The sequence below is a fragment of the Pelophylax lessonae genome (assembly GCF_965119305.1).
Source record: "Pelophylax lessonae genome assembly, chromosome: 1".
NCBI classification, from domain to species: domain Eukaryota; kingdom Metazoa; phylum Chordata; class Amphibia; order Anura; family Ranidae; genus Pelophylax; species Pelophylax lessonae.
In genome coordinates, this window is record NC_138768.1 from 805,294,319 (window position 1) to 805,319,532 (window position 25,214).

The 25,214-nt window shown below is 43.4% G+C and overlaps 1 protein-coding gene across 1 annotated transcript in view; it reads right to left on the reverse strand.

Annotated features, from left to right (window-relative positions):
- The window catches only part of GRK4 (G protein-coupled receptor kinase 4), a 379,913-nt gene that overhangs the window by 49,510 nt on the left and 305,189 nt on the right, over positions 1–25,214 (reverse strand). The window contains exon 6 of the mRNA XM_082256443.1: positions 10,179–10,271. Coding sequence (XP_082112569.1) covers positions 10,179–10,271 — 93 coding nt within the window. The remainder of the gene's footprint in view (positions 1–10,178; positions 10,272–25,214) is intronic.

A 25,214-nucleotide genomic window follows, 5' to 3' on the forward strand; every position in this document is an offset into this window, starting at 1 on the left:
TCTAACTTCTCCCAGCTGAGCATCCTCTATACTACAAATATCAAAGGTTCCTGCGAGCTACTACGACCAATACTACTTCAATCAAGCCAACTGATTACCATCTCATACTGAAGTGTATAGTGCCATAATAAAACAAACCTTAGTGCTGCGCTAAATAATATCATATAAAACAATCAAATAAATATATACATAAATAAATGATTACCGCTGTTAGAACCTCAGCTGTGACAAGTGTACTATACTAGAGGTAACATGTGAATTATTAATACTTGCAATATAATCAAATGCTTCTTTTAAAAAACAAAGTCCACAACTATACAAATTTTATGTAAAATTTGTGACATTACAACGGTACTGTGGAAGAGTGGAGTGAGGAGACAAGCATTACGTATTAGGGCTACCCGGATACTCATCCTTAGGCCGGGGAGAGGTAAAAAGGAGTTTTTAGACCGAGCTTAGGTACGAGGTCACATCAATTGAGGTGAGAACCCAACTATAAGGGGGGGGGGGCACCCATCGTGGTGGCACATGGATGTGTTCATTTAACTGCACGAAAGGAGAAGGAAGAGTGAGCACCCTGTACAACACGGATGTCGGTGGCAGGAAGAATCATCATAATATATTTAAATAAAATTTGCATAGTTGTGGACTTTATGTTTATTAAAAGAAGCATCTGATTATATCACAAGTATTAATAATTCACATGTTACCACTGTATAGCACACTTGTCACAACTTGAGGTTCTAACAGCTGTTATCATTTATTTATTTATTGTATTATATGATAATATTTAGCGCAGCACTAAGGCCCCTTTCACACATGCTGTCCGTTTGTCCGTTTTTCATCCATCCGTTGACGGATGAAAAATGGACATCAATGTATCTCCATGTAAAAACGGATGACAATGGATGATCATCAGTTAACATCCGTTTTCATCCGCTTCTTTCAATGTCCGTTTTTTTGAACGTATGAATGCCCTATTTTTCATCCATCAAAAAAACTGATCGGACAAAAAACGGATGACAACGGATGAAAAACGGATGACAACGGATGAAAAACGGATAACGGACGAAAAACGGATAACAACTGACGAAAAACGGATGAAAAACGGATAACAACTGACGAAAAACAGATGACAACTGATGAAAAACGGATGAAAAACGGATACATTTTGACGTGACTGAACTGATGAACTGAACGGACCGTATGTGTGAAAGGGGCCTAAGGTTTGTTTTATTATCCTCTATACTACAACCATTTATAATGTCTCAATAAGAAAGAAAGCCCACTGGTGGAATAGATTTCGCTTTCTTGGTCTTTGCAGCCAGTCTTCGTTTTAATCTGTACCTATAATTTCATAAGGCTGCTCTACCCCACTATCTCAGATCCTACAAATGTTTCTCTGGATGGACACCCACCTATCTCACACAAAAGACAGACAGACCTGCAAATATTTGTGGGCCCAATTAGGTAGGTCCTGCTTACATATGCTTTTAAAAATCCAAAAGAAGAACTTTTCTAATTTAGACCTGGACATCACTCTCCAACCCACAATGCATTTTCATTTATTTGCAATGGAAATAAAAAATGGTGTTGCATGAAAATTTCAAAAAGCGTTCTCTTCTCAAGAACGCCATAATTGCTGCAGCTGCCAATCCCATGCCTTGTAACATAGGCAACATAATTGAACGCTCTTGCAGGCTCCCTTCAAGCTATGCAACTGCTATTACAACCAGTCCTCCCAACCCTTTCTCTAAAGTGCTCTGGTGGTCGCAGGTGCTCTGATGTCATCAGTTTTAATGCAGGGCCAATAGTCCTGCTTTGTATGTGAGGACTTTGATGGACTATCCACTAGCCAGTGTGTCAGGAAGAAGAGTCAGGCTTAAACAATTTAAAAATTAATACAGTATACAAGAATTGATATCCACTGCAAAACCTTAATATGGGCCGGTTTACATTTACACCACAATTTCTGTGTTTTGGATGTGTTTCTGCATGTGTGTCTTTGATGCCTTCTACTGCATTGTTTCCCCTCTATTTTTTTGATAACATGTGCGTTCCAGTGCGGGGGGTAGGTACTTCCAGAGCATAACAATGGAATGACAAGTCAAAATGCGCACAATAACGTACAACAATCGTATATATTCACAAAAGGAAATATAGTTGCATGATGTGCTTTGATAATTAAAACAGTATGATATGAAGAAAAACAACAGTGTCTTCTGGAGTCGTTTAAATTACAGGTAATAGCGCACTCATGTGAGTATACCACCGGTGAATTATTAAATTAACTGGACAACGATAAGGGGAGCACATCCTGTGGGTTTTCATTTTCCCCCCTTCCATACAGAAAAAACGCAAAATGTTCTACTTTGGTTGACTGCACTGGAACACACTACACTTGTGTGAACTAGGGCTATTGGAATACATGGAAAACACTGTCCATGCATTTTTGATGCAGAATAAAAACACACTGGACTGCATCTGGTGTAAACCCGCCCTAAAGGACATCTGTGGATTTTGACTGTTTGAGGATACTTCTATTCATACTGATTGTAAATGTTGCAATTTCCCCCCTTCTGTGTTCAATTAAGTGTATTGTATTAAAAAAAATATTTGCATTGTTTAGTGTATGTGCAGGAGCGGATGTATGATTCCGTTATGAACAACAATGCTCTACATGAAGTCATCTGTTTTGATTCATGTGTGCTATTATTGCCATCATTATTGTTGTGCCGATAACAACAGCAGATAAAACCTAGTGGAACGATTGGTGGATCTAATAGGTGTAGTATTTGCTTTGCACCAGTAGAGGTCGCTGTACTGCCAAGATTCTCACCAGCTCTAACAATGGAATGTTCTACTCACAGAAAACAGAAGCAAAACCGTAAAAGTACAGCCAAAGCACGTTTGACTGCATTTCTCCTATTGATCACAGGAGTGCAGTTCATTCTACACTCCTGTGACACGTTTTCAGCCAACAGTGGGCTAAAGGCCGCTGTCAGCTGACGTCACAGAGCCGGTCCAGGATGGGGAATGATAGCAACCATATGGTTGGGATCCATACAGGAGCCTGGTCTGGCACTTGGCCCAACCTTTTGAGCTGCTGAGAGCCTGAGCAAGCCCCTCCCGCCCCCTCCACAGTCCAGCCGCTCTAGTGAGCTTGGGGGGAGGGTTGGAGCAGAGCAGCGAACGAGTTACTGACAGTCACGGCTCTCTGCTCAGAGCAGCAGGGAGAATTGAGAATTGAGCGATTGGCGGTGTTTGATCGCTCAGTTTTCGACTTAAAATGCAATAGGGGACAGATGCCTAGGTAGGTATGATTAAAAACAAATGCCATACTTCTTTACAGGCAGAAAATCAAGTACACAGATAAAATACATATACTGTCGATCAGTGTATTGTTCCATTATATTGGTGGTCAGCGGAGACTGGCTGGCTTAGTGGTCATTGAAGAAGGCCTCATTACACTGATGGCCACATTCCTTATTCTTTTATTTATTATTGTGTATTCAGGTGCTCTGCCGGCTGTGTGCAGCTCTCTCTTTCTTCTCCCCTCCCCCTGCCGTGAGCAGTGATAGAGTCAGGACTTCTGTGTGTTATGCAGCAGCCAGCTCTCTACCCTCGCTTTCCTGCTGATGCACTGAGACAGAGCGGGCTGTATGTGTGAAATCCCCCACTTACAAACCTTGCTCCTGGCAGCAGCTTTGAGCCTGTGAAACGATGATTTGATGATGCTACAGGGAGGAGGAGCACAAGAAAGACTTAGCCTGTGAGGAGACCAGGGTGCCACTGCTGTGTTGTGTATACTCGGAGAGATGATGGACTGAGCCACTGAGAGTTTGTTTGTTGAGCTGGGACAGGGGCTGGAAGGATCTGTTGCTGTAAAGGTCTACAGCAAGGGAGAAACAGCGAGGACAGAGCTGAGAGATTGAGTCTTGTGAGGACCTGTTTGGGAGGATTGAATCACCAAGTTCTGGGTACCTGAGGACAGCAGGCCACAAAGTGATCTGGACCAGATTCCTTTGTATCAGGAGGGCTGGGCTGAGCTGAACCATTTGTGCTTATCTCAACAGTGACACAGTTAATGCAATAGAGACTGCTCCTTGTTTGGCAACTCATCAGCCATCCGTTGCATATCCTTAAAGGACATCTACACATGCACCACCTTACTGAAGGGCCCCAATGATATGCTAATATTGACAATTTAGCGCCAGATACTTATTGGGCACCTCCAGGGGTACCCATTTGTTTGGAACATGCACACCCATCCACTATTGGGGCTGTATGAGTAGTGAGCACACAAGGACCTCTTTTGGGGTTAGTAAATGACCATACCCTTAACCCTGTTTTCACCAGTTATAACTTAGTTTAGCATCACTGGAGTTCAGTTGATTGCCATCTTATTGTTCAGTGTTTAAATTATCTAGTGCGGCATCTTTAAACCGGTTCAATTATCTGTTTATTAATTCAAGCATTGTTTGATAGCTTTGCTGTTAAACAGTTTGTTCAATTAATCTACCATCCAGTTGCTAGTGGTTTCATTTTATGTGCATTATTATAGAGTGATAGCTTATTAAAAGTTACATAGGCGTGTCAGTGGGGACCAAGCTGCTTAAAGAGTCATGGCAGAACAGAGAACTCAATCTGCCAAGAGGCTCCTGTTGGATTTGGTGCTACAATTATATCCACAACTCCCTACACTAATGGACAGTAGGGAGAATATTCCTTACATTGCTGGTCAGTGGGAAGAATGATCCTTACATTGATGCTGAGTGGGAAGAATTAACCTTATATTGGTGGTCAGGGGGAAGAATGCTCCTTATATTGGCGGTAAGTGGGAAGAATGCTCCTTACATTGGTGGTCGGTGGGAGAAGGTTCTCTACATTGGTGGTCAGTGGGAAAAATGCTCCTTACATTGGTGGTCAGTGGGATGAATGCTCCTTACGTTGGTGGTCAGTGGGACAAAACACTCCTTACACTGGTGGTTAGTGGGAAGAATGCTCCTTAAATTGGCAATCACTAGAAAGAATGCTCCTTACATTGGTGGTCAGTAGAAAGAATGCGGTTTCCATTCATGGTCAGTGGGAGGAATTCTCGTTACAATGGCATTCAGTCAAAAGTGAGAATTCTCTCCTTACACGTAACTGTAAAAATCAATGGTGTCAGCAGTAAATGTGAGGTAGCAATTTCTCATTGCTCAACTAACTCATAGCAATCTTTGGAGGGACCCTAGCTAGGAAAGGCTGGATTAGAACATCCCTATGGATTTAGCAGTTAAACAAATGCAGAAAAATGGGACTCCCATATCTTGAATATCAGCCCGGTTGAATTGACTCTTAGATAATTTCTTATTGCTTGCTATGGATTATAGCCCATGGCACATTATTATCATTTTTGCATGGCTTTACTGAATAAGCAGGTGTGATAATTGATACACATTCAAGTGAAAGCAAAGTGCTATAAAACAATATCTAATCATTAACACTAGTGCTTTTGTCCAAGGGTCGGCGCGCTTTCCTAGAGCTTAGCACTCATTGTTTGTAGCGACACACCAACACTAATGTCACGGCCCTATGCTATAAAACCTGGAGAGCGATGTATTCAAGTGGAACAATTTCAAATTATGGCTAGGCTCTTATCTGAACTGGCGGCATTCATTTGTTTTATGGTGGCAATAAGGTAATTTTAAGGCTTTAGCTCAGTAAGAGGATCATATCCACACTTCATTTTTCAAGACCGCTATATGCTAATATACATTTACAGCCATCAACCATGATTGAGATCATGATGGATACCTGTTCAGCATTTGGAAAACAGAACCATAGACAGTTTCCACGGTAGTGGTATTTGATAAGCTTAAAGAAAACCGGTCAAAAAAAATACACAATTTAAATGGAATATAAGACTAAGGAAAGTACAGTGCCTTGAAAAAGTATTCATACCGAGTCAGTACTAGAGGATGAGAAGGGGCTCCCATTGCTGAAATCACCACCCCAATAGCTTCAAAAACATGGCCGCTGCTATTTTCAATGAGAAACCAGAAAAAAATGGTTGCCATGACCACTGAACATAAGCCCAGCAGGAAGGGGGACCCCCACCAGGTACAGCCCCCTCCTAGAAATCGATCGTCCAGTCGCCGGAGGCACGCTACCCCCCCCACCCTCCTCGCCAGCTCAACACCCAGACCAACCTAAAAGGTATGGCCACCCAATGGGGAGGAGGCGGAGGGTGTAGGCAGATGGGAGGAAACAAGTCTGCACAGGACCACCAAAAAGGGGGGGGGGGGGTTCTGCGTAGGAAGGAGGGGAACCTGTCTGACCGTCCCAGGGAGGGGCCCATGTCCACCCCAAAAACCTCCAGGGTTAGAAGGGGACAGCTAACTACCATACCAGGAACAGGATGGGCATGGGCACCGCTCCAGACAGCCCATCGGAATAGGGGAGGCTGTCGGTCAGGAGGAACACTTCGACTTAGGCCGAGGCCAGGTCCTATGCACCCTCGCGAGACGTTTAACTCGCAGGCCAGCCCCCATTCAGTGGGGCTATGTCGCGGCTGACCTATCGCAGAGCTGAAGCCTGCACGCGCTCGCTGGCCAGACTGGGGGGACTATCTGCATCAAGATTATCTAGTCCATCGTCCAGTCCGGCAGTTGATCATAGATTCTCACAGGAACAAAATAACAAAGATGGGAAAAAATTCCATTTAAAAGGAAAAAATCGCCAAGACCAGAGATCCCAGCAAGGAACTAGGTCCTTCTTCCTGATTAAGGAAGAAAAAAACTGAATGCCTATAGCTGAGAGTGGCAGTATACCCCCTGGGACTGCCCCATAGGCGTAGTCAGGTTTTTTCCTGCCTAGTGTCCTACTCCTGTAGGGGACAGCATAACCCAACTGTTAAGATGATAAGGAGCTGTGTCCGTCAATGAACGAAAGATAAATAGTAATGCAAGGATTACTTAACAGAAGATGGCCCATAGAGGGGAGAGGGAGCTGCCTAGGCCAGAAACCAGGAAGTAAAGAAATGTTAAAAAAAAAAAAAAGTTTTAAAACAAGTAAATATACTATATCTTCCTATTCATTTACTAAGGCTAGCCGCATAAACATTACAAATAGTTAATACTGGTTGAGCATGAAGTTCCAATTAATAATAAAACAAAAACCCAGCAGAGAGAGTGGGAGCTCCTTGTGTAAGGCTTGGTCCACACTACTGTGACCTGAAAGTAGTGTGATTTTTCCAGACAATTTGCTGGCCACTTGATGCGAGAAGTGAAAACAGCATACACGAAGAGGTCATGCACCGCCTGGGTAATCTTCCTGTAATGTCGGATCCTAATCACATCAATATACAGGTGAATCCCATAAAATTAGAATATCAACAAAAAGGTAATTTATTTCAGTAATTCAATTAAAAAATTAAACTCACAGAGCGATATATTTCAAGCATTTCTTTTTTTTAATTTTGATGAATATGGCTTACAACTATTGAAAACCCAAAATTCAGTACATCAGAAAATTAGAATATTTCATAAGACCAATAAAAAATACTTCAAGTGCTCTAGAATTTCCTGGTAGAGGGCTGTGCTGACTTCGGATCTGAAAAAACACAGTGGACCAACACCAGCAGATGTCATGGCTGCCCAAAATCATCAAAGACTGTGGAAAATGTTGCATTTTACTTTAGAAATCTAGGTCCCAGGAGTCTGGAGGAAGAATGAATAGGCACAGAATCCAAGTTGCATGAGGTCCTGTGTGAAGTTTCCACAGTCAGTGACGATTTGGGGAGCCATGTCATCTGCTGGTGTTGGTCCACTGTGTTTTATCAAGGCCAAAGTCAGCGCAGTCCTCTACCAAGAAATTCTAGAGCACTTCATGCTTCCATCTGCTGTCCAGCTTTTTGGAGATGCTGTTTTCATTTTCCAACAGGACTTGGCACCTGCCCAAAGTACTAATACCTGGTTTAACCACTTGCCGACCGCCCCACGCAAATTTACTGGGCCAGGACGGCTAGGCTGCGCAAAATCACATAGATCTACGTGATGTTGTGCACGTGGCCTCCCGCGATCGTCAGACAGGCAGAGAGAGATCAGGCAGGAGTTCCAGCTAAGCTGAAACCCCGATTTCTCTGTGCCTGTCACAGAGCCCCCCCCCCCCCCCCCACAGTGAGTAAGCACAGTTAGGCATACATTAACCCCTTTAAACACCCCCAGTGTTAACCCCTTCCCTGCCAGTGTCATTTATACAGTAACAGAGCATATTATTTAGCACTGATCACTGTATTAATGTCACTGGACCCCAAAAAGTGTCAAAAATGTCAGTTAGGGGTCCGATCTGTCTGCCGCATTGTCGCAGTCCTGCTAAAATTTGCTTATCGCTGCCATTACTAGTAAAAAAATAAATAAAAAGTCCAAAAATATATTCCGTGGGTTGGAAACCGTGGATTGACAATTGTCTACCGTTAGGCTTTGACGAATCCCTTGTACTAGCTTGACCCCTGGTCGCCGATACTCTACCCGTATTGTCAATCTGAGCCTCCTTAAGTGGCTCGGGACTCTCTCCGGGCGCCCTTTCTCCCCCACATGTCCCCCCTCCACTGTTTTGCCCTTCTTTTCTCCCCACTTTCCTTCTTGCCTCCCTTACTCTCTTCTTTTTCTTCTCCCCCATATTGCCTCGCGTTTACCACTACCTACATTATTTACCTGTTATGGCTGGACCACCGACTTTTGCTGTACTACTGCCTCCCTTTTTGCCTTACTCCCAGCCGCCCTTGTACAATGTGACTATCCTTTGTACTTGTACACTGAGGCGCCTAGCCTGCCCCTTTCCTGTTCCTGAATCTGTTTGTTATGCTTCTGCTAGCTGTTAATTATGTCATTTTGAGGTGTACACTTCTGTTAAGTACCTTTACTGTTTATAGGTATTGTTTTGTACTGCATTCCTTTTGCTTTAATAAAAACCGTTTGAAGAGAAAATATATTCCATGGTTTGGAAATGCTATAACTTTTGCACAAACCAATAAAATATGCTTTTTAGGGTTTTTTTTTTTAACCAAAAATATGTAGCAGAATACAAATTGGCCTAAATATTTTATATCAGAAAGTAAAAAATATTGTGTTTTTTTCAAAATCGTCGCTCTTTTTTTGTTTATAGTGCAAAATCTCAAAACGGCAGAGGTGGTCAAATACCACCAAAAGAAAGCTCTATTTGTGGAAAAAAAAGGACATCAATTGTATTTGGGTACAGCGTTGCACGGCCGCGCAATGTTTTGTTAAAATAACGCAGTGCCGAATAGCAAAAAATTGCTTCCGGGGCTGAAGTGGTTAATGATCATGGTATCACTGTGCTTAATTGGCCAGCAAACTTGCCTGACCTAAACCTCATAGAGAATATGTGTGGTATTTTCAAGAGGAAGATGAGAGACACCAAACCCAACAATGCAGACGAGCTGAAGGCCGCTATCAAATAAACCTGGGCTTCCATAACACCTCAGCAGTGCCACAGGCTGATCGCCTCCATGCCACGCCGCTTTGATGCAATAATTCATGCAAAAGGACCCCCGACCAAGTATTGAGTGCATACTATACTGTACATGGACATACTTTTCAGTAAGCCAACATTTCTGTATTAAAAATCCTTTTTTTTTATTGGTCTAATGTAATATTCTAGTTTTCTTAGATACTGAATTTTGGATTTTCACTAGCTGCAAGCCATAATCATCAAAATTAAAAGAAAGAAATACTTGAAATATATTTCTGTGTGTAACAACCCTATATAAAATATATAAATTTCAATTTTTGAATTGAATTACTGAAATAAATTAACTTTTTGACGATATTATAATTTTATGAATTGCACCTGTAGACGAGGACCCGACTTGGAGACTTCCAATAAACTCTATGGGTACAAGTCGGATAGAAGTTGCCTTGAGGTAGTGCAGGAACCTTTTCTAAAGTTGAAGCAACTTCAGTGTTGCTAATTAGTGCAGCTCTCATTGACTATCATGGGATTTCACAAGTCATGTAACTTGAGGTCTCACAAGTCGGATCACAAGTTGCGGCAGTGTGAACCGAGCCTAATGGCCAACACAAGTGTGCAGACCAGGTAAAGGTAAAGTGAATGCAAAGTATATGACTGTATAAAATGAAGTAAAATACCTGTAACACATAAAGTTTACTTACCGTTCAAGCCATTTCCACTGCAAGAAGCGAGAGAAGTACATGCTCTCCTGAAAGTCCTCAAATGGTGTACCACTCAGATAGTCATGAACCACTCTGCAAGAAGCAAACATGACAGCCGTTAGGGGTGCCCCAGACTCATTTATTTAGCATTTGCCAAGGCATATTGTCAGCTTCTATCAGCTGCTTATCCTCATGTGCAATTCAGTTCTGGTTACCAATACCGCAGCATGGCAAATCATTATTAGCACCAATATGGAAGCATTGACCAGTTTAGCACCTGTGTGGGATAGACGGCAGGCCCGGGTAGGCAATGAATAGTTACAGACCTTTTATAGGGATTGCCAGTTGCCATTTTAGTGTCTGAAATATAGCTGAACTAATTAATTTGGGCTCACTCGTACATACAGCTATAAAGCTAGCCCTCTGAAAAGCAATCTGTGGTGGATCGCTTTTCAGAGTGTGCTTAACAGGTAATGAGGAGGTGATACATCACCTCCTCACTGCCTGCTCGAACCATAAAAATGCCACGGCTGCATGGCCCAGTTTAGGTGGGGCCACCCATGTGGACGAGCCCTTAGACCATTTTTTTAATGGCTTGGAAGTGTGCACAGCATTAAACGTTAATAAGTGATACATGTGAACACTGTTAGAATCCGATCTTATCCTATGCAAATTCTATCAGCACAAACGCTTTCTTATATTTCATCAAACGCCAATGACTAGAACTTGTTGTCACCTTTCCTAACTGTCTCAGGTTGTCCCACTGGTGTCAACTTAAAGAGAAGCTATAGTTTTGCAAGCCTTTTTAAATTCTGAAAAATACATGCTTAAATACACAAAAAGTCTAACTGAATTGCATTTAGTTTGCTAAAGCCCTGAGTATCATAAAAAAACTGTTATTTATTTTAATTTTTTTAAAAAAAAGCAATTTTTCTCTTCTTCCTTTGTTATATCTCAGCATAATGGATCTCCTGCAGCCTCCTTGCAGCCACTTCTTGTTTACATGCACTCCTGTAAAGCTGCGTGACATTTCTCAGGGCGGTTTTCCTGATGGTGACAACAGTGGGACATGCCTGCTAAATGTGGCCACTTGTAATCTTCCATCCCATTTCTAATAAAAGCGGCAGATTAAAAAATATTGAAATTCACTTATGAAATTACATTGAGTTATCTGACATTTTACGGGCTTGGTTGACATACTTTAAAGCAGGGGTCTCCAAACTTTCTAAACAGGGGGCCAGATAACTGTCCTGCAGACTTTAGAGAGGTGGGGAAATGTCCCGATGTCAGTGGAAAAAACAATGCCCCATCTTTGATGTCAGTGGGAGGAATTGTGCACAATCATTGGGGCCAATTGTTGGCGTTATTGGGAGAAATTGTGCCCCATCGTTGGTGTCATTAGGAGAAATTGTGCCCCACTGTTGATGTTAGTGGGAGAAGTTGTGCCCCATTGTTGGTATCAGTGGGAGGAGTTGTGCCCCATTGTTGGTGTGAGTAGGAGGAGTTGTGCCCCATTGTTGGTGTCAGTAGTTGTGCCCCATTGTTGGTGTCAGTGGGAGGAGTTGTGACCCATTGCTGGTGTCAGTGGGAGGAGTTGTGTCCCATTGTTGGTGTCAGTGGGAGGAGTTGTGCCCCATCATTGGTGTCATTGGGAGAAATAGGTGCCATGGGGAGTAATTGTGCACTTTCACTGGTCTCAGCAGGGGGGGGGGGGTGCAGAGACTAAGCCCCATTGCTGGTATCAGTGGATGAAATAGTGCCTCAAGGACTGGATAAAAGCAAGAAAAGGGCCACATCTGACCCCCGGCCCCCAGTTTGGAAACCACTGCTGTAAAGGGCAATTCCACTTTTGTAGGGAAAAAATATAGGAAATATAAAAATCAATATAGCATATACACGGATTAGCCATAACTTTAACAACAAACTGTCAGGTATAACTTTTATTAAAGAATAAAGGAAAGTGCATACTCACAAAAGCCCAAAGCAATGTAAACCAGACCCAAGTAGCAGGGTTTCCCCTATAAGCAGATGTGATTTTCCATACATCCTGGCGTCACTGAGACTCGGCAACTAACGGACAAACACTCTTCTTCAGACTACTTGGGTCTGGTTTACATTGCTTATCAGCCCTAGGCTTTTGTGAGTATGCACTCATTTCCTCTTTCCTTTGAAATAAGTTATACCTGGTAATGCACTAGGTCTTTGCGCCCTTTTGTGTTTTTTTTTTTTTTGTTGTCGTTAAAGATTTCCCAGTTTTGAGAGAGCAGCATTGGCGCTGTGTACCAGGATGTGCTATGAATTGATGCTTTGAATAATCCACACTAGTAGTTCCCCCTTCTGCCACCAAAACAGCTCTGACCTGTCAAGGCATGGACTCCACTAGACCTCTGAAGGAATGCTGTGGTATGGCACTAAGCTGTCAGTAGCAGATCCTTAAAGTCCTGTAAGTTGAGAGCTGGGGCCTATATGGATCTGACTTTTTTCCCAGCACATCCCACAGATGCTTGATTAGACTGAGATCTGGAGAATTTGAAGGCCAAGTCAACAGCTCAAACTCGTTGTTTTCCTCAAACCATTCTTGAATCATTTTTGCGGTGTGGCAGGACACATTACCCTGCTGAAAGAGGTCACTGTCATCAGGGAATACGGTTTCTATGACGGGGTGTACTTGGTCACTAACAATGTGTAGGTAGGTGGTATGTGTCATGTAACTTCCACATGAATGGCAGGACCCAGGTTTCCCTGGGAGTATTGCTCAAAGCATCACACTGCCTCCGCCGGCTTGTCTTCTTCCCATACTGCATACTGGTGCAATCTCTTCCCCAGGTAAGTGGCACACACACACCCGGCCATCCACATGATGTAAATGACAATGTGAATCATTAGAGCAGGCCACCTTCTTCCATTGTTCTGTGGGCCAGTTCTAATTGTATGTGCTTTTGGCTGTAGACACGAGTCAGCATGGGCAACCCGACAGTCTGCGGCTCGCCACACATACACAACAAATATGATGCCCATTTTTTATGATTCCAACACATCAGCTTCAGGACAACATATTTACCTGCTGCCTCAAATATCCCACTGACTTAAGATGTCATTGTAAAGAGATAATCAATGTTAGTCACTTTACCTGTCAGTAGTCATTAACCACTTGCCTTCTGTGCACTTAAACGCCCTTCCCATCCAGGCCAATTTTCAGCTTTCAGCGCTGTCACACTTTGAATGACAATTGCGCGGTCATGCTACACTGTACCCATATGAAATTTTTATCATTTTTTTCACACAAATAGAGCTTTCTTTTGGTGGTATTTAATCACCTCTGGGTTTTTTATTTTTTACAAAAAAAAAGAAAAAAGACAGAAAATTTTGAAAAAAAAGAAAAGTTTTTCTTATTTTCTGCGAGTAAATTTTGAAAATAAATTTTTCTCCTTCACTGATGTGCGCTGATGAGGCGGCACTGATGGGCACTGATAGGCTGCACTGATGGGCACTGATGAGGTGGCACTTATGGGCACTGATGAGGTGGCACTTATGGGCACTGATGAGGAGGTACTAATATGCCGCACTGATGAGCACTGATAGGCGGCAATGATAGGCGGCACTGAGAGGCGGCACTGATGAGCACTGATAGGCGGCACTGATGAGCACTGATAGGCGGCACTGCTGGGCACTGAGAGGTGGCACTGCTGGGCACTGAGAGGCGGCACTGATGGGCACTGGTGGATGGCACTGGACACTGACGGGTGGCACTGATGAGCGGTACTGATGGGCAGCACCATCAGTGCCCACACTCAGTGCCCATAGTGCTGCCAGTCAGTGCTCATCAGTGCTTAGATGAGCAGGCACTGATGGGCACTGACTAGCAGCACTATGGGCACTGATTGTGGGCATTGATGGGGGACACTGATGGCGGGCACTGTGGGCACTGATGGGGGGCACTGTGTGTGTGTTTTTACCTTTAGTAATCAGGGCACTGGTGATCAGTGCCCTGATTACATTCTCCTGTGTCCCCGGCGCTGTGAGGCTCCCCCTCCTTCCTCACACTGCAGGCTCCGTGTGGAAGGAGCGCCGGCGATGAGAGATGATCTCATTTGTTTACATATGAGATCATCGCTCATTGGACGGCCCGATCACGTGGTGAATGGCCGCTGTGATTGGCCATTCACCACGATCTGTGATCGGCCGTGTCCAAGGGACACGGCCGACACAGATTTCCCCCGCAGCGCGCTCGCGGGAAAGCGCGGGGGGCGTGTCACTGGGAGGCCGTTTAAAAACGGCCTCCCGAAAATTCGAGTCCGCGCTGCAGCCGTATATAGGCTGTAGCGCGGATGGGGGAAGGTTAAGTTATGGCTGATCGGTGTACAATTGCTACACAAGCCATATCATAATTTAATGTACCTTTCCTTTTTCAATCAGCAACCGGTTTAACATTATGTAAAATTCAGTGCAATATGGTAATCTGGAAGCCTTCTATACACAATTGGTTTTCATAATGCCTCCAATGTAATTTCCTGGTTGTGTGATTGGCTTACTGATTTTCCCAGGTGTCTGCACCAAAAAGTCAGATTTTAGGCATTCTCAGCAACAAAAATTTCATTTTTGGTGAGATACTACTGAAGAGTTAAAGTGGTTGTAAACCTAAAATTTTTGTTTTTACCCTAATACATTATCTGTATTAAGAACAAAAAAAAAACCTTTTTAGGTGGTACTCCCCCTTGCCCCCCCCTCCTAAATATTTACCTGAGCCAGATCTTGGTCTAGCTATTTGCCGAGAGCAGCGACGTGCTTACTCTCTCCTCACTGGACTCAGTGAGAGCCAAGGGAGCCACTGGCTCCTGCTTCCATTAATCAAATCCAGTGATGAGGGAGTGGGAGACAGGGCCGAGCCACACTGTGTGCGTCAAACAGACACAGTGCAGCTTGGGCTCAAGCCCGCATGAGTACACCCTTAGCAAGCAGCGTTCTAGGGGGGTTAACCAAAGGCAGGATGAGCTAGGAGCACAATTAGGGGGGGGGGGCCCTAGAAGGAGATGAGGATCGGGGATGCTCTGCACAAAAACATTTAACAGATTCTGACAAATCTGACAGATTTGGAGTGTTTTTGCAAAGAAGAGTGTAAAGTAAAGTTGTGTCATGCTGTAATAAAATCAAAAGGTGCTTCAAAAAGGTATTAGTTTAAGGGTGTGAAAACTTATGTAACCACCTTAATTTTATTTTTACCGATGTAGCACCCTCCTAGGTAGGTGCTAGAGGAGAAAATATAGTTTTGAGTCTTTCTGCTTACCAGATGGATTGCCAGGCAAATTTATATTGCTCTCTGCATACCAGAGAGATGTCTCTGTTAGTGAGGTCTGCTCATGTTGCTCAGGTGCAGCTCAGCTTGTCTGAAGTGTTTCACACGGGTCCAATAGGGATGCATATTGGACAGAGGGAGTGCCTCGGTATAAATACCAAGGGCACATGTGCCCGGGGTCTTTTAGCTGGAGAGTGGGGTCCCGGAGGGAGGGGATGGCTTCCCCTCTGTAGGCCATGCAGCCTCAGGTGAAAGATCTCAAGGCCTGAAAGTCAGAGTGGAGCTGAACCTGGATGTCCTGCAGAAATGACTCGAAGGGAGACACTGGAAAGGATGTGAGTCTGCCTACAGTGATTGCAGATCTGTGTTGTGGGGCCTGCCCTGAGAGGGCCAGTGCCTTCTGCTAGAAGAGTCAGTGGACGGGTGTCAGTAGACTCAAGGGCATGCTAGAGAGTGTCCTGAAGATAATGTGGGAAGACAATGTAATAGAGCAGCACGAAATGCCAGCAGAATGCTTGGATGTATAGGGAGAGGTATAAGCAGTAGAAAGAGAGAAGTGCTTATGCCGCTGTACAGAACACTGGTGAGACCTCACTTGGAGTATTGTGCGCAGTACTGGAGGCCATATCTCCAGAAGGATATAGATACTCTAGAGAGAGTTCAGAGAAGAGCTACTAAACTAGTACATGGATTGCAGGAAAAAACTTACCAGGAAAGGTTAAAGGACCTTAACATGTATAGCTTGGAAGAAAGAAGAGACAGAGGGGATATGATAGAAACTTTTAAATACATAAAGGGAATCAACTCGGTAAAGGAGGAGAGCATATTTAAAAGAAGAAAAACTACCACAAGAGGACACAGTTTTAAATTAGAGGGGCAAAGGTTTAAAAGTAATATGAGGAAGTATTACTTTACTGAGAGAGTAGTGGATGCATGGAATAACCTTCCTGCAGAAGTGGTAGCTGCAAATACAGTGAAGGAGTTTAAGCATGCATGGGATAGGCATAAGGCTATCCTTCATATAAGATAGGGCCAGGGACTATTCATAGGATTCAGATATATTGGGCAGACTAGATGGGCCAAATGGTTCTTATCTGCCGACACATTCTATGTATTGCATCAAGTTGTGTTCATTACATTCCTTCACAAAGTCTGCTGCTAGAGAGAGCAAGAGGACTTAATCTCTTCCATACAAGTGGCAGTATGGCTAAAGAAGCATGTCTGCTTCCACAAAAAACCTGGTGAGGCCATGTGAGAGTTGTCCTTATCCATTGTGAATAGTTCAAGTTGGAGTATCCCACTATTACCTTCTCCCATCCACATTCCACAATAATATAAAAACCAAATCTCCTGGACTGTTTATTGAGTAATGAGCAACTGGGAGTAAGGATGGATGTGTGAACTGTCCCTTAGTGACTGTCTGCAGGTAATCAGAGGGGACCCAAGAACTCATCAAACAGCAAGCCCTACGAGGACAGTGCTACACTACCCCCCCCCCCACCAAAAATATTTCAGTTTGTTTTTCAATTGAATTGTACTGTTTATAAGTCACATTGAAGGTGGAAAAAGTTCTGAGATAATTATCTTTGTCTCACCTTTTTACATCTCAGAAACATGACATTTTAACAGGGTTGTGTAGTCTTTTTTATATCTACTGTATATACATGTGGCCACTGAGACCTACATACCCTCTCCACAAAAAGGCGTCAGCCCTGGCTTTGATTCTATGATTCTTCCACGCAAAACATGGAAGAATCTCTACAGCAAGGCTGTCAACTAGTTTTAAGACTTTTCACAATAAATCTCTACCTCCAACGTGTCTTATTCGATTTTTTTTTTTAATTATTTTCAGAACAGTTGCGAATTCTGCTTTTTTTTTTTTTGTTTAATATACAGAGATAGCCACTATAGGCAGAATATACAAAACGGAAAATCCTATAAATGTATGCGGCAACCCCAGAGGCTCATTTTTGTACTTTTTGTACTAAAATAATAGATAATAATTAATTTTAATTAATCTTAATAATAAGGATTTGCAAAAAAACAAAAAAAAAACAAATGTATGCTGCAACAAATGTTTAATTACTTCAGCATTAAAAATAATTTTTTAGGCACATTTTATAACTGCAAGCACTCATTAAAATGATCGTTTCCTTTTAGACTGTCTTTATGTGTTGTATTTATAATGCTCTCAGCACAATGGGCATATGACCAATACAAATATGCCAGTGACCTCAGTAATGTATGCAGGCTGCATGGTTTCTATATCTACCTATCTATATGTCGTAATCTGGATCAATATCGTCATTCACAGCACAGGCCTCCAGTACAGAATGGAAAACTTAACCATGACAAGGTAAAGGGCACACATTCCATTCACACAGAAGAGAATTTGCAATCTGCTCCGCATTCCAGATAAAATATTACAGGCATGGGGTATTCATTTATAACTGATCCCAAAAAGGGCAGCAGACAGCACTCCGCTCTAGATAAAGTCAATGGCTCGATTAAAGGGCTGAGAAACATACTCACTATGCCTATTCTGTTTTATTGCCTATATGTAAGAAATGCTGATAAAATTCAGAAATATGTAGTAAGGCATATTAAATTATCCCTTTTTGGGTCCCCAAGCCATTGCTACCTTTTTCTACCATCATTTTCCATCTCTTAGGTCAAATTTACAAAACAGATTTAAAGTAATCTGAAGGATCGGTAGATCTTTGGGCAGAACTTTCACAATGCTCCTTTTCAGCCTCTGCGTTAGTAAATACATTCTTCGTATATTCTTGGTACAAGGTAAAGAAAGCAACATTTATTCAGCTTTAGGCCAGTTGCACACGGGCGTAATGGCTTTGTACTCATCGCTGTATTATTGATCCTTACGCAGTTGTGTGCATTGATCCATAGACGAAAATGCAACTATATCCAAATCAGTAAAAAAAATGTGGAGTTTTTTACTCCTATGTGCAAGAGGCTTTATGGCATGTCCCCACCTACAAGCAGCTGCATGCATTGGGCTGTAAGCAAAAGATTAATGCCAGAGGAGGAGAGTTTGCAATTTGGGATGAGCAGAGAAAAGATATCCTATACAGTATTGATGAAAAGCTGTAGGCAGGTGTGAAAAAAAAAATGCAACAAAGTAAGAATGCTTTTAAAAAAATATATTGTTATTGTTTAATTTTTAAAATTTTACAAAATGCAAAGTGAGTGAAAAGGAGAAAAATCTGAATCGAATCAATATTTGGTTTGAATATCCTTTGGCTTCAAATCAGCATCAATTATGTAGCACCCTCCAAGGTAGGTGCTAGTGAGAAAGTATAGTTTGTGCTCTGTCTGCTTAGCAGGAGAGAGCAGGATCAGTTAGTGAGGTCTGTTAAGAGTGCAACTCATTCTGTCTAGAGAGTGTATCACACTGGTCCAGGGAGGTAGGGAGGCATGTTGGACAGTGGGAGGAAACCTCACGGATGGGTGCATGGGTTTTTGATACAGTCCTGGCGATTGGTAGAGGGAAAGTTGCCTTGGTGCATGTTGGGATACTGTATAAAAGCCAGGAGCACATGTGCTCGAGGTCTTTCGTTGGGGAGCAGAGTCCTGGAGGGAGGGGGCAGCTGTAGAGGTGCCATGCGGCCTCAAGGGGTCACCCTGAGGGCCAGAAGAGTATCAGTGAGGAGCTGAACCCAGAGGTCCAGGGAAGCTGACTGAGAGGGGAGACACGGGAGGATCCATCTCTGCAGTACATAAACTCATGTCAAGAGGCCTGACCTGAGGGGGGCCACCCCTGCTCCTAGGATAGTCAGTGGATGGGTGTCAGCAGAAAGAGGATGCTAGTGAGGGTGTCCTGAAGATAGATTATCATCCATCAAGTCGTCTTGTTACAGAGCAAAGAGAACAAGAGCCTTAACCCCATCCACCCTACTGGCAGGGTGGATTAACAGCCTGGCTGTTCCATATTTTCCAACAGAACCCCGAAAATAGAAGTCCTCAAACAATGTGAATAGTTCAATTGGAGTATCACACTATTCCCTTGTCCTATCCCAAACTACCAATAAACAGCAAAACAAACAACACCCCTAGACTGTTTATTCATGTGAAGAGCCATTGGGAACAAGGAGAGATTGAGAGACTTGCTAAAGTAAATATGTGCTAGTAATCAGGGGAGCCCGTCAAGACACTATTCAGCAGCTCCTGCAGGGGCAGTGCTACATAGGTATACTTGCACACAGTTTTTGAAGGAACTCAGCAGGTAGGTCATTCCAAAAATCTTGGAGAACTAATCACAGATCTAGGCTAACTCAAATCCTTCTGTCTCTTCATGTAATCCCAGACAGACTCGATTATGTTAGGATCAGGGCTCTGTGGGGGTCAAACCATCACTTCCAAGACTCCTTGTTCTTCTTTATGCTGAAAATAGTTCTTAATAACATTGGCTGTATGTTTGGGGTTTGTTATCCTGTTGCAGAATACATTTGGGGCCAATCACACCCCTCTCTGATGGTATGGCATGATTGATAGCTATCTGCCTGTACTTCTCAGCATTGAGGACGCCATTGGCAACGCTGAGGACCACAGATGCGGTGGTCGGCCAAAGAAACTTAAAGGAGTTATAAAGGCAGAAGGTTTTTATATCTTAATGCATTCCATACATTACGATAAAAAGCCTTCTGTGTGCAGCAGCTGCCCCAACACCCCCTCATAATTATCTGAGCCCCATCTCTGTCCAGCGATGTCCATGAGTATGTCAGCCATTCAAGACTCACCCTCCTGATTTGCTGAGACACAGCAGTGGCACCATTGGCTCCTGCTGCGGTCAATCAGGAGAGAGAGGGGGCGGACGGGGCCCGGGCCACAGGTCAGTGTCTGAATGGACACAGAGAGCTGTGACTTGGCTTGGGTGCCCCCATAGCAAGCTGCCTGCTGTGTGGGCACTCACCAGGAGAGGTACCAGGAGCACAGAAGAGGGAAATGAGAAGAGGAGGATCTAGGCTGCTCTGTGCCAATCCACTGCAACAGAGCAGGTAAGTATAACATGTTTGTTATTTTTATTTAAAACAAAAAACAAGACTTTTTTCAATCACTTTAAGTGCCCGTTCACACTAATACGACTTGTCAGGTGACTTGGTCAGCTTGGCAAGTCGTGCCACCGTCGCGGTCATTGAGTAGTACAGGACCGGTTCTAATAGGAGCGACACAAGTCGCTCCGACTTAGAAAAAGGGTCCTATACTACTTCGGGGTGACCTGGAGGCGACTTGCATTGACATTCATTTTATGAAGTCCGTGCAAGTCGCGCCGAAGTCGTGCTGCACGCGACTTCAAAGGTCGCCCCCTAAGTCGGAGCGACCGAGTGTGAACCGGCACTAAGGCAGCAGATGAAAGACATCATCCTTACTTCCCTACAACATCGGAAGACGTCCAGCAGTGTCTAAGCACAGAACTAGCAGAAACCAATACACCCCCATCTACTGTCCAGAGAAGTGTGGCGAGAACTGGTCTTAATGGAAGGATTACTGCATAGGAACTGGGGTGCAGAAAAATGGCAGCAGGTGCTCTAGACTGAGGAGTCAAAATGTGAAATATTTAGTTGTAGCAGGTGGTAGTTTGTTTGTCAAAGGGGTGAAGAACAGTACAATAATGAATGTCTGGGGGGCAGATTCGATGGACAACTTGGTCTTTTTTCCTGCCGTTACTATTCTATGTTTCTTTGTCTGCAACAGTAAAGCATGATGGAGGTTTCTTGCAAGTTTGGGGCTGCATTTCTGCAAGTGGAGTTGGAGATTTGGTCAATGGTGCCCTCAATGCTGAGAAATACAGGCAGATACTCACCCATCATGCCATACCATAGGGGAGACGTGTGATTTGCATCAAGTGTATTCTGCAGCCGGACAACGACCCCAAACATACAGCCAAGATCATTAAGAATTATCTTCAGCGTAAAGAACAAGGAGTCCTGGAAGTGAATGTTTGGCCCCCACAGAGCCCTAATCTCAACATCATTGAGTCTATCTGGGATTACATGAAGAGACTGAAGGATCTGAGGCAGCCGACTACATCCACAGAAGATCTGTGATTAGTTCTCCAAGTTGTTTGGAACAACCTACTCTACAAACTTCTTCAAAAACTGTGTGCAAGTGTACCTAGAGGAACTGATGCCATTTTGAAGGCAAAGGGTGGTCACACCAAATATTGATTTGATTTGGATTTCTCTTCTCTTCATTTACTTTCTATTTTGTGAATTGATAAAAATAAACTATTAACACTTCTATTTCTGAAAGCATACCTAATTTACAGCATTTTTTTACACCTGCAGAAACTATTGCACAGTACTATATACAGTTGTGCTCATAAGTTTACATACCCTGGCAGAATTTATGATTTTTTGGCCATTTTTCAGAGAATATGAATGATAACACAAAAACTTTTCTTTCACTCATGGTTAGTGTTTGGCTGAAGCCATTTATTATCAATCAATTGTGTTTACTCTTTTTAAGTCATAATGACAACAGAAACTACCCAAATGACCCTGATCAAAAGTTTACATACCCTGGTGATTTTGGCCTGATAACATGCACAAAAGTTGAAACAAAGGGGTTTGAATGGCTATTAAAAGGTAACCATCCTCACCTGTGATCTGTTTGCTTGTAATTAGTGTGTGTATATAAAAGGTCAATGAGTTCCTGGACTCCTGACAGACTCTTGCATCTTTCATCCAGTGCTGCACTGACATTTCTGTATTCTGAGTCATGGGGAAAGCAAAATCATTTTCAAAGGATCTGCCGGAAAAGGTAGTTGAACTGTATATAAAACAGGAAAGGGATATAAAAAGATATCCAAGGAATTGAGAATGCCAATCAGTGTTCAAACTCTAATCAAGAAGTGGAAAATTAGGTGTTCTGTTGAAACCAAACCACGGTCTGGTAGATCAACTAAAATTTCAGCCACAACTGCCAGGAAAATTGTTCAGGATGCAAAGAAAACTCACTAATAACTTCAGGTGAAATACAGGACTCTCTGGAAACATGTGGTGTGGCTGTTTCAAGAGGCACTTGAAGAAAGATGGGCTGCATGGTTGAGTCGCCAGAAGAAAGCCATTACTACGCAAATGCCACAAAGTTTCCCGCTTACAATATCCCAAACAGCACAGAGACAAGCCTCAAACCTTCTGGCACAAGGAACATTTGCATTCATCAGCCCGGAAGCTGGGCATGGGATGTACTTGGACATTCCAACATGACAATGACCCTAAACACAAGGCCAAGTCCAAGTCAGCCTGTCATTGGCTACAGCAGAATAAAGTGAAGGTTCTGGAGTGGCCAACTCAGTCTCCTGACCTCAATATCATTGAGTCAACCTGGGGAGATCTCAAAAGTGCAGTTCATGCAAGACAGCCCAAGAATTTACAGGAACTGGAGGCCTTTTGCCAGGAAGAATGGGCAGCTTTACTATCTGAGAAGATAAAGAGCCTCAATCATAAATATCACAAAAGCTGTCATTGATGTAATTGAATATACAGTATTAAGAACAAGTATTATGTACACTTTTGATCAGGGTCATTTGGGTCATTTCTGTTGTCATTATGATTTAAAAAGAGTAAACAGAGTTGAGTGATAATAAATGGCTTCAGCCAAACACTAACCATTAATGAGTGAAAGAAAAGTTTGTGTTGTCATTCATATTCTCTGAAAAATGGCCAAGAAATCATAAACTCTGCTAGGGCATGTCAACTTATGAGAACAACTGTATACAGTATATATTTCCTGAAATATCCATTGTAAAACCATGTGTCTATTGCTCTTAAAGACCAATTCCAGTGTAGCACCCTCCTAGGTAGGTGCTAGACTGTGAGAATAGTTTTTGGCTCTGTCTGCCTATCAGAGGAGCCGCAGGTAAATCCTATATTGCTTTCTGTTTAACAGAAAGCAGAATCTGTGAGTTAGGTCTGCTCAATGTGCTCAGTGTGTGATTCATCTGGTCTAGGGGAGTGTTTCACGCTGGTCCAATAGGGAGGCATATTGGACAGTGGAGAAAACCTGACCAATGGGTACACAGGCTTTGATACAGCTCCAGTGATTGGCACAGACTGCTGTCTCAGTGCATTGTGGGGTGTAGTATAAAAGCCAGGAGCACATGTGCTCAGGGTCTTTTGCTGGTGAGCAGAGTCCCGGAAGGAGGGTGGCGGCTGCCTCCTCTTCTGCAGCAGTTGGTGTATGGTCACAGGTGGTGAGCCAGAAGGAAGGAGCTGAGCCCAGAGGTCCAGAGGTCCAGGAAAGCTGACTAGAGGGGTTGAGACTCTGGAGAACCTGGAAAAACAGTAGCGTGAGTACAGGGGATCGTGTCTAATGGCCTGACCAGGAAGGGGGCCACCCCAGAGTGGAGTAGTTGGAGGACAGGTGTCAGCTGGTGGATAGAAAGGGGGTGCTAGTTGAGTACCCTGAAGATAAGTGCTAGTCAAGCTGTCTATTCAGGAACTTTAACTCAGATTCATCTAGTGGCAAGGTGAAACTGCGGCCTAGCCACATCCTCAGATGGAAGTCCTCAACATTGTGAATAGTTCAAGTTTTGGAGTATCCCACTCTTCCCTTCTCCCATCCCCATAAAAAAAAAAAACAACAAAAAAACAACCCCTAGACTGTTTATTGACTGAGGCGGAGAGTAAAGTGTTAAGATTCTGCATGCAGTTGCTACCGGTAACCCAAAGGGACCCAAAAAGGTGAGAAATCCAGCAGCCCTCAAGGGGGCAGTGCTACACCAGTCTTGAGACCCCTGTTTTAGTCTGTGTGAGCAGCTTCCCCAATGCATACTAAGCTTAAAGGGGTCGCTTGCTTGGCACTGCCACCATTCATAAAATTACTTTTCATTTATTTAACTGAATTCAAGTGATTCTGAGATTGGATGAGGTGGAGATCGGGATGTCACCACTAGGGATGAGCTCAGGCATGTTCTAATCCTAGTACAAACCCACCTAAACTATCCTGCCAGGAAACTGTCATAGTACTTGGACAATTATAAGCAGCTGAGGTCTTCCCCATCCCCCAGCCAAAAAAAGGAATTGAGTTAAGTCCTAGTGGGAGTAAACCTCCCTCTACAGCAGGCATGTCCAACCTGCGGCCCGGGGGCCACATGCGGCCCGGAACCCCAGGTAATGCGGCCCGCTGCCCCCTGCTAATTCTTCTTTTGCTGGGGAGGAAGGAAGTCGGGTCGGGGGCTTGGCCACAGCGGCTTCCAATTAACGGTAGGCAGAGGCTGCCTTGGAGGGGAGGGGGGGGGGGAGGCGAGCATGTGCAGTGTTTCTGACTCCTACCCCCATGACCACTTCAAATCACTGTGTGTTTCTTAATATCTCTCAGAAGAAGTAAACCTCTGTATACTGATTCCATTTCATTTGATCATCCTCTAGTTGTGTTAAATTAGTGCGGCGGCGTGGGAAGGTGCGCGGCGGCATTTTATTACTTATATACCTTAACTATAGTATATATTTTATATGTGGCCCAGAGAAGCCAAAAGGTTGGACACCCATGCTCTACAGATACCCAAGTGGTTATTTTGGTAGACACTAGACTTAATGGTTTGGATAAAAAACATGTATTTATTGTATCAAAATTTTACAAAAGAGTATAACGCTCATAGTTACCACAGTGTGCACCAACAACATCCCTTACCCACCTTATAAATAATGTCACTAATTTCATATGTCCGGACTGTAATAACTATGTGTGCTACAAACAACTGTGCGGATCACTGCTAGTGT